This window comes from Dreissena polymorpha, chromosome 1 (assembly GCF_020536995.1).
Source record: "Dreissena polymorpha isolate Duluth1 chromosome 1, UMN_Dpol_1.0, whole genome shotgun sequence".
In the NCBI taxonomy this organism is placed as follows: Eukaryota; Metazoa; Mollusca; class Bivalvia; order Myida; family Dreissenidae; genus Dreissena; species Dreissena polymorpha.
Genome location: NC_068355.1, coordinates 87,229,823 through 87,242,311, shown reverse-complemented (window position 1 = coordinate 87,242,311; position 12,489 = coordinate 87,229,823). Strand labels below are relative to the sequence as shown.

At 39.3% G+C, this 12,489-nt stretch overlaps 1 protein-coding gene across 2 annotated transcripts in view; it reads right to left on the bottom strand.

Moving 5' to 3' along the window:
- Positions 1-12,489, bottom strand: part of LOC127839153 (citron Rho-interacting kinase-like) — a 111,988-nt gene that overhangs the window by 79,133 nt on the left and 20,366 nt on the right. For both annotated transcript variants that reach the window (XM_052367365.1, XM_052367376.1), the window contains exons 9-10: positions 9,797-9,971; positions 3,540-3,801 (exon numbers count right to left, since the gene is read on the bottom strand). In XM_052367365.1, coding sequence (XP_052223325.1) covers positions 3,540-3,801; positions 9,797-9,971 — 437 coding nt within the window. The remainder of the gene's footprint in view (positions 1-3,539; positions 3,802-9,796; positions 9,972-12,489) is intronic.

The window sequence follows — 12,489 nt, the reverse complement described above, 5'->3', positions numbered from 1 at the left end:
ATTGCCACTATCTGCTTGTCCAGACGCTACATAGCATAGACAGACATGGCTGCTATATGCTAGTCCAGACGCTACATAACATAGACATACATGGCCGCAATCTGCTTGTCAATATGCTACATAACAGAGACAGACATGGCTGCTATCTGCTTGTCAAGACGCTACATAACATAGACAGACATGGCCACTATCTGCTTGTCAAGACGCTACATAACATTGACAGACATGGCCGCTATCTGCTTGCCCAGACGCTACATAAGATAGACAGACATGGCCGCTATCTGCTTGTCAAGACGCTATATAACATAGACAGACATGGCTGCTATCTGCTTGTCCAGACGCTACATTACATAGACAGACATGGCCGCAATCTGCTTGTCCAGACGCTACATAACATAGACAGACATGGCCGCTATCTGCTTGTCAAGACGCTACATTACATAGACAGACATGGCCGCTATCTGCTTGTCAAGACGCTACATTACATAGACAGACATGGCCGCTATCTGCTTGTCAAGACGCTACATTACATAGACAGACATGGCCGCTATCTGCTTGTCAAGACGCTACATTACATAGACAGACATGGCCGCAATCTGCTTGTCCAGACGCTACATAACATAGACATACATGGCCGCTATCTGCTTGTCAAGACGCTACATTACATAGACAGACATGGCCGCTATCTGCTTGTCCAGACGCTACATAACATAGACAGACATGGCCGCTATCTGCTTGTCCAGACGCTACATAACATAGACAGACATAGCCGCTATCTGCTTGTCCAGACGCTACATAACATAGACAGACATGGCTGCTATCTGCTTGTCAAGACGCTACATAACATAGACAGACATGGCCGCTATTTGCTTGTCCATACGCTACATAAGATAGACAGACATGGCCGCTATCTGCTTGTCAAGACGCTACATAACATGGACAGACATGGCTGCTATCTGCTTGTCCAGATGCTACATAACATAGACAGACATGGCTGCTATCTGCTTGTCAAGATGCTACATCACATAGACAGACATGGCCGTTATCTGCTTGTCCAGACACTACATAAGATAGACAGACATGGCCGCTATCCTCTTGTCCAGACGCTACATTACATAGACAGACATGGCTGCTCAGGCCTTTTCCGCTCCAATTTGGGAAAATGCCACACTGGAATTTTGGGAATTTCGCGTCGTGAAAAACCCCATTTTGGGAAAGAAATTTATCGCAAAACTGGCTCAATTGGGAAAAATAATCGCATGTAAATAGTGTTTCTCATATTTCAAAGAAGCCGTTAACTGGTAAATAACGACTATTTTGATATCATTTTATAAAAAATTTACAAAATATTATGAACATGTGTGATAAGCGCAGGTTTTTTTATCTGATTTTGGGGAAAGGGCCTGGCCTTTTTTTAGGTGAAAAAAATTGCGCGAAATGCCGTATTTTGGAGAAAATAAGAAAAGTCTTAAATAATCAATTTAACATATTTTACTGTTTTTAAAACAAATTCAAGGCAACAGATAATTTAATTATGCAATGTTTTTCAATTTTCTACACTGGATTAGGTTAACTTATATATTTTAAGGTAAAAAAAAAAAATTTTTTTTTTTTTGGAACTGGGAATTTTTTTTCAATTGGGAAAAAAACAACCTGATTTGCATTGGGAATGGGGCAGAATTTCGGACCCATGGCAAAGGGCGGAAAAGGCCTGCTGCTATCTGCTTGTCAAGATGCTACATAACATAGACAGACATGGCTGCTATTTGCTTGTCCAGACGCTACATAAGATAGACAGACATGGCCGCTATCTGCTTGTCCAGACGCTACATAACATAGACAGACATGGCTGCTATCTGCTTGTCAAGACGCTACATAACATAGACAGACATGGCTGCTATCTACTTGTCCAGATGCTACATAAGATAGAGAGACATGGCCGCTATCTGCTTGTCCAGATGCTACATATCATAGACAGACATGGCTGCTATCTACTTGTCCAGATGCTACATAAGATAGACAGACATGGCCGCTATCTGCTTGTCCAGATGCTACATAAGATAGACAGACATGGCCGCTATCTGCTTGTCAAGACACTACATAACATAGACAGACATGGCTGCTATCTGCTTGTCCAGACGCTACATAATATAGATAGACATGGCTGCTATCTGCTTGTCAAGATGCTACATAACATAGACAGACATGGCAGCTATCTGCTTGTCAAGACACTACATAACATAGACAGACATGGCTGCTATCTGCTTGTCCAGACGCTACATAAGATAGACAGACATGGCCGCTATCTGCTTGTCCAGACGCTACATTACATAGACAGACATGGCCGATTTCTGCTTGTCCAGATGCTACATAAGATAGACAGACATGGCCGCTATCTGCTTGTCCAGACGCTACATAAGATAGACAGACACGGCCGCTATCTGATTGTCCAGACGCTACATTACATAGACAGACATGGCCGCTATCTGCTTGTCCAGACGCTACATAACAAACAGACATGGCCGCTATCTGCTTGTCCAGACGCTACATTACATTGACAGACGTGGCCGCTATCTGCTTGTCCAGACGCTACATAACATAAACAGACATGGCCGCTATCTGCTTGTGCAGACACTACATTACATAGACAGACATGGCTGCTATCTGCTTGTCCAAACACTACATTACATAGACAGACATGGCCACTATCTGCTAGTCCAGACGCTACATAACATAGACAGACATGGCAGCTATCTGCTTGTCCAGACGCTACATTACATAGACAGACATGGCTGCTACGGTATCTGCTAGTCCAGACGCTACATAACATAGACAGACATGGCTAAATACATGTGTGTCAAGTGATGTCCCAGATTAGCCTGTGCAGTCGGCACAGGCTTTTAATAGACCTTACTTTCTGCCTAAACTCTATTATGGTTGGAAAGGAATATTTTTTAATAATAATAGCGTATAAACAATACAACGCAGTGTTTTGGGATCCCCAAACATTCTCAGGTTTTGATTTAAGCACAGGACTTTCTGTAAGTCGACATTTTGCACAAGAAAACTTAATTAACTGATGCAAATAGGAAAATATTAAAGACCCCTATTATCGCCAAGATAAAACAAAGCCAACAGGCACATTATCGTTTCTTTTTTTGTATTACTTTATTACTTAAGCATTAGCCTTTTTACCAGAAAACATAACATGTGCCTTATTTTAATTTTTGCTTCTAGTGATGCAAAAATAAACATAAGTTGTGTTCTTCAGTTTCCCAGATATTATAACAAGGCTTACGTTGAATGAAGATGAAAAGCAAAAGTAGTACTAGCTTTTGGCTGTTGCTTCAAATTAAGTTCACCAACTCTCAGGTGACTACTGTGAACTTCTCACGTTACACTGGCAATATAAGTCTCAAGGTCTAGTTGGTAGGTCTGGATCTCACGTCCAAGCGGGTCCACCATATCATGTCGGTCCGACAGCTCAAACTTGAAATGCTCAACAAGCTAAATAAATAGGGTTAAACTAAAGTACTCACGTTACACTTGGCGATGTATGTCTCCAAGTCTAGCTGGTATGTCTGACTCTCCCGTCCCAGCCGGTCCACCATGTCCTCGCGGTCGGACAGCTCAAACTTGAGATGTTCCACAGTGGCCTTGAGCGCACATTCTGACTCCTCCAGACTGCGACACTTCTCTCGTAGCCTGTGCAGCTCGCGGATAGACTGGTTCACGTCGCCCACATCCAGGGACTGGCGCACATTCTTGCACACCTTCACCTCAGATACTCTTTTGTCTGGACTGTGAAGGGAAGAGCAAACTTGTTGATACCATTGGATTGGACCCATTAAACAAGTGAGCCTTGTTCTGGGAAAACTGGGCTTACTCTTGCGCAATCTGCACAGGCTAACCAGGAACGATACTTACTGCTTTAAGGGTAATTTTCTTTTCAGGGAAGTCTCTTCTAAATGAAAATCCAGTCTTAGCTGAAAGTGATGTCCCTGATTAGCCTCTGGGGACTGCACAGGCAAATATGGGGCAACACTTGACGCACATTCAAATGACTGCACAGGCAAATATGGGGCAACACTTGACGCACATACAAATGACTGCACAGGCAAATATGGGGCAACACTTGACGCACATACAAATGACTGCACAGGCAAATATGGGGCAACACTTGACGCACATACAAATGACTGCACAGGCAAATATGGGGCAACACTTGACGCACATACAAATGACTGCACAGGCAAATATGGAGCAACACTTGACGCACATACAAATGACTGCACAGGAAAATATGGGGCAACACTTGACACACATACAAATGACTGCACAGGCAAATATGGGGCAACACTTGACGCACATGCAAATGACTGCACAGGCAAATATGGGGCAACACTTGACGCACATACAAATGACTGCACAGGCAAATATGGGGCAACACTTGACGCACATACAAATGACTGCACAGGCAAATATGGGGCAACACTTGACGCACATACAAATGACTGCACAGGCAAATATGGGGCAACACTTGACGCACATACAAATGACTGCACAGGCAAATATGGGGCAACACTTGACGCACATACAAATGACTGCACAGGCAAATATGGGGCAATACTTGACGCACATACAAATGACTGCACAGGCAAATATGGGGCAACACTTGACGCACATATAAATGACTGCACAGGCAAATATGGGACAACACTTGACGCACAAACAAATGACTGCACAGGCAAATATGGGGCAACACTTGACGCACATACAAATGTCTACTTTTTCCAGAGCGAGGCTCAAAAGAGAGACATTAAGTACAGGCGGCTGAAATATGTTGCATATGGATTGATATTTGTACTCAAATGTTTTATTTTTGTTATTGAATTTTGGTGAATCCAAAGGTATATGAAAAAATCCAAGTTTCCTCAAAATCATTGAATGAAATAAAAGGCTTAAAGCCACACACCTTGAAATGAAATACATGGCATAGTAAATTTAAGTATAAATAATAAACATATTTGATCTATGCCAATTAGAATATATCTGGTGGTAACAAGGTAGAAATCTGTCTCTTGTGCACTTTAAAACTTTAAAATAATCACGTTTGTCGAAATGGACGTATACGTCTTCAAATCCTTCTTTCGGTTTTAAAAGTGGTACCTTTTAAAAAAATAATAAATTACTTTTTTGCGCTTTAAAACTTGTAAATAATCGCGTTTTTCGAAATGGACCTATAAGTAGAGAAATCCTACTTTCGGTTTTAAAATTAAACAAGAAACCGTCAGAGACGGGTGATGCTCCCCAAAGGTTTTTTTCCACAATATTGCACTATATATTCAGATAAAGGGAAACGTCTTGAGGGGGGGACAAGAATTTTTTATATAAGATTTCAAAGGGCCATAACTCTGTGAAAAATCATCCGACCAGAACCCGCTGATAATATACAAATCTCCTCTTGGTAGTGAAGCTTCCCATAATGTTTCATTGAATTCCGGTCATTAGTTGCTGAGAAATAGCCCGGACAAGAATTGCACTATATGTACAGTTTATAGAAAATTTCAAAGGGCCATAACTCTGTGAAAAATCATCCGACCAGACCCCGCTGATAATATGCACATCTCCTCTTGGTAGTGCAGCTTCCCATAATGTTTCATTGAATTCCGGTCATTAGTTGCTGAGAAATAGCCCGGACAAGAATTGCACTATATGTACAGTTTATAGAAATTTCACAGGGCCATAACTCTGTGAAAAAATCATCCGACCAGAACCCGCTGATAATATGCACATCTCCTCTTGGTAGTGAAGCTTCCCATGAAGTTTCATTGAATTCCGGTCATTAGTTGCTGAGAAATAGCCCGGACAAAAATTGTGCACGGACAGACGGACGGACAGACGAAGCGGCGTCTATATGCTCCCCCCAAAATAAATTTTGGGGAGCATAAAAAAATAAATTTTGGGGGAGCATAACAAAATAAGAAATTACTTGCAAACTAGGCTGTAAATTTAATGACAATTTTGCACACTTCCAAATTGCATCTATATGTATTGATCACAGTTTTTTTTATCTTATTTTGGGGAAAGGGCCTGGCCTTTTTTAAGGGGAAAAAATCGCGCAAATGCCAGATTTTGGGGAAAAAAATCCCGCAAAAAGCCAGATTTTGGGGAAAATAAGGAAAGTCTTAAATAATAAATTTAACATATTTTGCTGTTTTAAAACAAATTCAAGGCAACAGATAACTTAATTATGCAATATGTTATATTTTCTACACTGGATCAGGTTAACCTATGTATTTAAAGTTACAAAAAAAAAAAAAAAAAATTAAGGGGAAAAAATGAAATCTGCGGGAAAATTTACCTGCTGAGGGGAAAAAAAATCAGATGGAAAGGGCCGTTTTTCGGCGGGTCACAAAGTAGGAAAAAAAAGCTCTGGATTAACATGTACTTCATTTCAAGGTGTGTGGATTTAATACACAGTATCTCAAGAAAGTTAAGTATAAGTTAATTAAAGCCACACACCTTATTTGGCATAGTAAATTTAAGTATAAATAAGATACATATTTTATCTATGCCAATTAGAATATATCTGATGGTTACAAGGTAGAAATCCGTCTTTTTGCGCTTTAAAACTTAACAAGAAAAGTGTTCGTCAGAAACACAATGCCCCCTATTGCGCCGCTTTGATTTTTTTTTACCTTTGATCTTGAAGGATGACCTTGACCTTGAACTTCCACAACTCAAACTGTGCAGCTTCATGAGATCGCCGCTTTGATTTTTTTTTTTGATCTTTGACCTTGAAGGATGACCTTGATCTTGAGCTTCCACCACTCAAAATGTGCAGCTTCATGAAAACGCCGCTTAGATTTTTTTTTTAGCTTTGACCTTGAAGGATGACCTTGACCGTGAACTTCCACCACTCAAAATGTGCAGCTTCATGAGAAACACATGCATGCCAAATATCAAGTTGCTATCTTCAATATTGAAAAAGTTATGGCAAATGTTAAAGTTTTTGGACGGACGGACAGACGCCATATATTAGACATTTGACCTTGAAGGATGACCTTCACCTTCACCTTTCACCACTTAAAATGTGCAGTTCCGTGAGATGCACATGCATGCCAAATATCAAGTTGCCATATTAAAAAAGTTATGGCCATTAAAGTTTTCGGACGGACGGACAGACTGATTGACATACACACATACTGACACACTGACGGACAGTTCAACTGCTATATGCCACCCTATCGGGGGCGTAAAAATAATCGCGTTTGTCGAAATGGATGTATACATCTAGAAATCCTTCTTTCGGTTTTAAAAGCGGTACCGTGTGAAAAATAATAAATTACTTGCTAACTAGGTTATAGATTTAATTTTATCTACTAGTATGCTAATTAGAATATATCTGGTGTATACAAGGTAGAAATCCGTCTTTTTTGCGCTTTAAAACTTAAAAATAATCGCGTTTGTCAAAATGGACGTATTTGTATAGGAATCCTACTTTTGGTTTTTAAATAAATAAAAAATAATAATTACTTGCTAACTAGGCTATAAATTAAATGACAATTTTGCACACTTTCAAATTGCATCTATATGTATCGATTAACATGTATTTCATTTCAAGGTGTGTGGCTTTAAGTTGATCAATGAGTTGAACTATAAGTCATTTATCATTTACCACCTAAAATTTCAAAAATATTTTATGAGGGATATTAACAAAACAGATAAACTAAACAGACCACCATCAAACAACTACCCAGTTAGCCTGCCCTTTTGGCTGGCTGTATATGAAAACTATTAAACCACTACCGTAAAAATCCAGTCATAGGTCTACCTGCTTATAAGTCGGGGGGTAAAAAAAGATCCGAAAATCGGAGATTTTGAATATGTCCACGTCATAAGTCGAGTCAGAAATTGTCCGTCCCCGAATTTCATAAACAGACGCCATTTTAAATGTACCGGAAGTTTTTATTCTATACATAGACCATGACGTCATTATAACACTGGGCGACGTAGACATAGCGGACACGTGTATTATATACTTTGTTTAATATGATCAATACGATATATATTTAGGAAATCGAAAATAATATATAAATATATAGACAAGCAAAGCATAATGAACCACATAAAAACAAGGCCACCCGGTCGCTTGCTCCATACGTCGCTCAGCCAACGCTCCAATACAACCTCCTCCACCCATCCTTTCTCCTGTACGTACACGTGGATCCCAGGAGGAAACTTCTCCTTATGGATGGTCTTTCTCTTAAACAGGACCGCAGGTGGCAATTTGGTCCCGTCAGCCATGCATGCAAGAAACACTGTGAAGTGACTCTTTTCAGAGCCAGTGGTCCTGACAGAGATTGTTTTCTCGCCGATCGGGTTCACCGTATTTGAACACGGCATGTCAAAGAACATCGGCGTATTGTCAATGTTTCCGATCTGGGACAACTCAAAGTCAAATTTCTTTCTCTCCTTTAACACGACGCTGTGCAAGGAGAACACCTTTGCATTGACATCAGCCGGCAATTTCTGGGCAATGTGCGTCCTTTGGCGCAGCGTCAGGCCAAAGCGATTCATGAAGCGGGTGCACCAACCCGCAGATGCCTTAAAGACGGCAGCGTAGATGCTATACTTAGTGTCCTTAGCCATAACCTGTGTTTTAAGTCTGATGGCATTACAGGAAACGGCAAAACCACATTGCGCTGTTCCAAGATCCAAGCGTGCAAGTCCGTCTCAATTGCATCATACGGGCTAATCCGCACAACAAGCCGCTTCTGTTTAGCAGGTCCACTCATTATTGTGTCCTTCATCTTACGCCAATCACGCACTTGCTTTTCAGTCACACCAAACTCGCGTTCAGCAGCACTATTATTTGATTGCTCCGCAAATTCTATCACTCGTATCTTAAACGCATTGTCATACGCCTGGCGTTTGCGTTTTCCAGGCATTTTCACAAATCAAATGTGAATCAAATTAATAAATTATTATTATAAAGTTTGCACAAAAATGTCCACGCTAGTAACAATCCACAAACTTATAATCTGATGACACAATGTGATCACTGTAATCCAATCTTTGTACTTCAATCTGACTATCAAAACAATTGATAAGTGCCTCGATAAAACACGATTTTATAACAATGATTGACATAACCAATAGACCGGTAACTCCGCCTTTGTTTACATAACAGTTTCAAAGGCGGAGCTATGCACGTGCTAAAACATAATTGGACGATTACCAGTGAATAACAAACTTGCAATTGGTTACACATGTTGCTTCACAAATTAAAGGAATCTTATTTTATCGGCGAGAAGGGTGATGCTTTATGGCTTCTTGACAGGAAGCGGCTTTCCTTTGGCGACGTCAAACTGTCAATTCACATACGTTGCCAATTATCCCTCGACTTTAAAAATGACTTGATCTTTTGTTTACGCGTTAAGTTATAAAAAAACACCTGCTAACATGAAAACTTTGGATTAAATTATGAAAATAAAAACAATGGAAATGTTGCAAACTGTGGTTATATTAATTGGTAAGTATCAGTTAAAAGACGACATTTCGTGTGTCGTATTTCGACAAGTTTTCTATACAACAATAACGTAAACCATTACCACGTAGATCGATCTTGTTAGAATGTCATCATTTTTTTTCATGGACGACCTCATTAGTCGAGGCTGTAAATTTAATCAATTTTTGAGGAAAAAAATCTCGACTTATGACTGGATTTTTACGGTAACCAGTTAGCCTGCGCTACAGGCTGTCTGTATGTGAAAACTATCAAACCACTTACCAGTTAGCCTGGGCTATTGGCTGGCTGTATGTGAAGCCAACAAAGGGCAGGTCTTTGCCAGAGAACTTGGCGTCATTGTCCTCCTCAAACACCAGCGGAGTCTTGATCTTCTCGAACTCTTCAAAGTTGGATGTGTCGTCTAGGCCATCTAGCTGGGGCACAAATGGGGGCGTCTCTGGAGCAAGCACATAAAAAACATATGAGCAGCGCTCTGTGAAAAAAGGGTTTAATGCATGTGCGTAAAGTGTCACTTTCTATGTGAAAAAGGGGTTTAATGCATGTGCGTAAAGTGTCACTTTCTTTGTGAAAAAGGGGTTTAATGCATGTGCCTAAAGTGTCACTTTCTATGTGAAAAAGGGGTTTAATGCATGTGCGTAAAGTGTCACTTTCTATGTGAAAAAGGGGTTTAATGCATGTGCGTAAAGTGTCACTTTCTATGTGAAAAAGGGGTTTAATGCATGTGCGTAAAGTGTCACTTTCTATGTGAAAAAGGGGTTAAATGCATGTGCAAAAAGTGTCACTTTCTATGTGAAAAAGAGGTTTAATGCATGTGCGTAAAGTGTCACTTTCTATGTGAAAAAGAGGTTTAATGCATGTGCGTCAAGTGTCACTTTTTATGTGAAAAAGGGGTTTAATGCATGTGCATAAAGTGTCACTTTCTATGTGAAAAAGGGGTTTAATGCATGTGTGTAAAGTGTCACTTTCTATGTGAAAAAGGGGTTTAATGCATGTGCGTAAAGTGTCACTTTCTATGTGAAAAAGGGGTTAAATGCATGTGCATAAAGTGTCACTTTCTATGTGAAAAAGGGGTTTAATGCATGTGCGTAAAGTGTCACTTTCTATGTGAAAAAGGGGTTTAATGCATGTGCGTAAAGTGTCACTTTCTATGTGAAAAAGGGGTTTAATGCATGTGCGTAAAGTGTCACTTTCTATGTGAAAAAGGGGTTAAATGCATGTGCAAAAAGTGTCACTTTCTATGTGAAAAAGAGGTTTAATGCATGTGCGTAAAGTGTCACTTTCTATGTGAAAAAGGGGTTTAATGCATGTGCGTAAAGTGTCACTTTCTATGTGAAAAAGGGGTTTAATGCATGTGCGTAAAGCAGAGGTTTCGCTGTCGATCACCATCGGCGCCAAATTTTTAAAAGTGGCTCCAATTTTTTTAAAGTGGCGAATTAAAAAAAATCGGTTAAATCCTATCCGAAAATGTATACTACGAATTGAAAGCACGCGACCGAGCATTAGCGGCCAGCGTCTGTCAGTTGTAAATATTGATTTACGACAATGTAAGCGACCTACAGTGCAGAGTATTAATTAAATCACTGAAGCGTGTAAGTGTTACAAACAGTGTTTTTACTGCTATTGTCAAGTCTTATGGTGGTTATTATCGGATTAACGGTCCCTTTATGATATTGAGCAATAAATTTAGTAACATGGGGACAAACTGTCACGACGATCAATTATTATAATGATTATTAGGGCCGCTATTTCTTTATGCAAAACCATGGCATTGGGCTGGCAAAAGCTTTTAATTTCTCCACAAAAACAAATAAAACTTGTTTCAACAGGTATTTGAGAGCATTTCTGTTTAATAGTTTCATTATTTTACTGTTGTTGGAAGGATATAATTTGATTAAGATACCAACAATTTCTGAAATAAAAAGTATATCGTTCACTCGATGTACTATATTTCGGATATGTTAAAATTCGGACATTTAAAGATAGGGACATGTATGTGTTGGTTTGTTGTTGATAGTTTGAAAAAATATTTTTTATGTTATTTCAGGCAACTAGAATGGATGGTGGCAATTATCTGGGCCTTTCTGCCAGGAAATAGGCGTGAAAAACATTCATTTAATTGAACCTGGAAATCAACCACCACTAACAGAAAACGTTTTAACAACAGAAGCAGATGTATATTATGTCCAAATGACCAAATATAACTGTTTAACAATTTGAAGTGAGATAATTTATTTATTCAATAAGGTCAAGGTAATATAGTCATATTTTAACTGGAAGAGGACAATAATTGAAACATATTGATAACTTATGTTTTAAAGAAGTGGTACATTATAGACGATTCTGAGTTTAGGTATAATTTTCACAATCTACTGAACATTTGTAAAGACATAAAACAAACTAATAAGATTATATTTCAAGTTTGATAGAAATAGCTTGGGTGTGAAAAAGCCGCTATTTGCCCTTTTTGATAACATCTTAATTGCCCCTTTACCAAACTTCTAAACCGACTAGTACCAGATTATGGCCTCAAGGCAACGAAGATTAGCACGCTTGTGAATTAATCATGCATGAATAACCCAATGTCAATATCCATCGATAATTTCAGTGGCTTTGTTATACCAAGCACACAAATCGATCTTTAATGTGTATTTCCTCCACGATAAAATTGGGAAAGTTACTTCGGAAACTTTTGATGAAAACCTCAATGTTATCCTTGTGGAAATTGTGCATTTCATGCGATTACATGTTTCTCCCCAAACCAGGTATTCATAGGAACGTTTTTGCCTTTTCATGCCTAAACTGCACGTTAAAATGCCCTTTTTGAAAGTTATGCGCCATGCCCCTTCGCCCTCCTGGGAACAGTTTTTTACCATTTATAAGGAAAACTATATTTTAAAAGTTGTGGCATTTGAGTAACACAATGTCAAATAATTTTAGCTCTGTTCTGGGAAAAC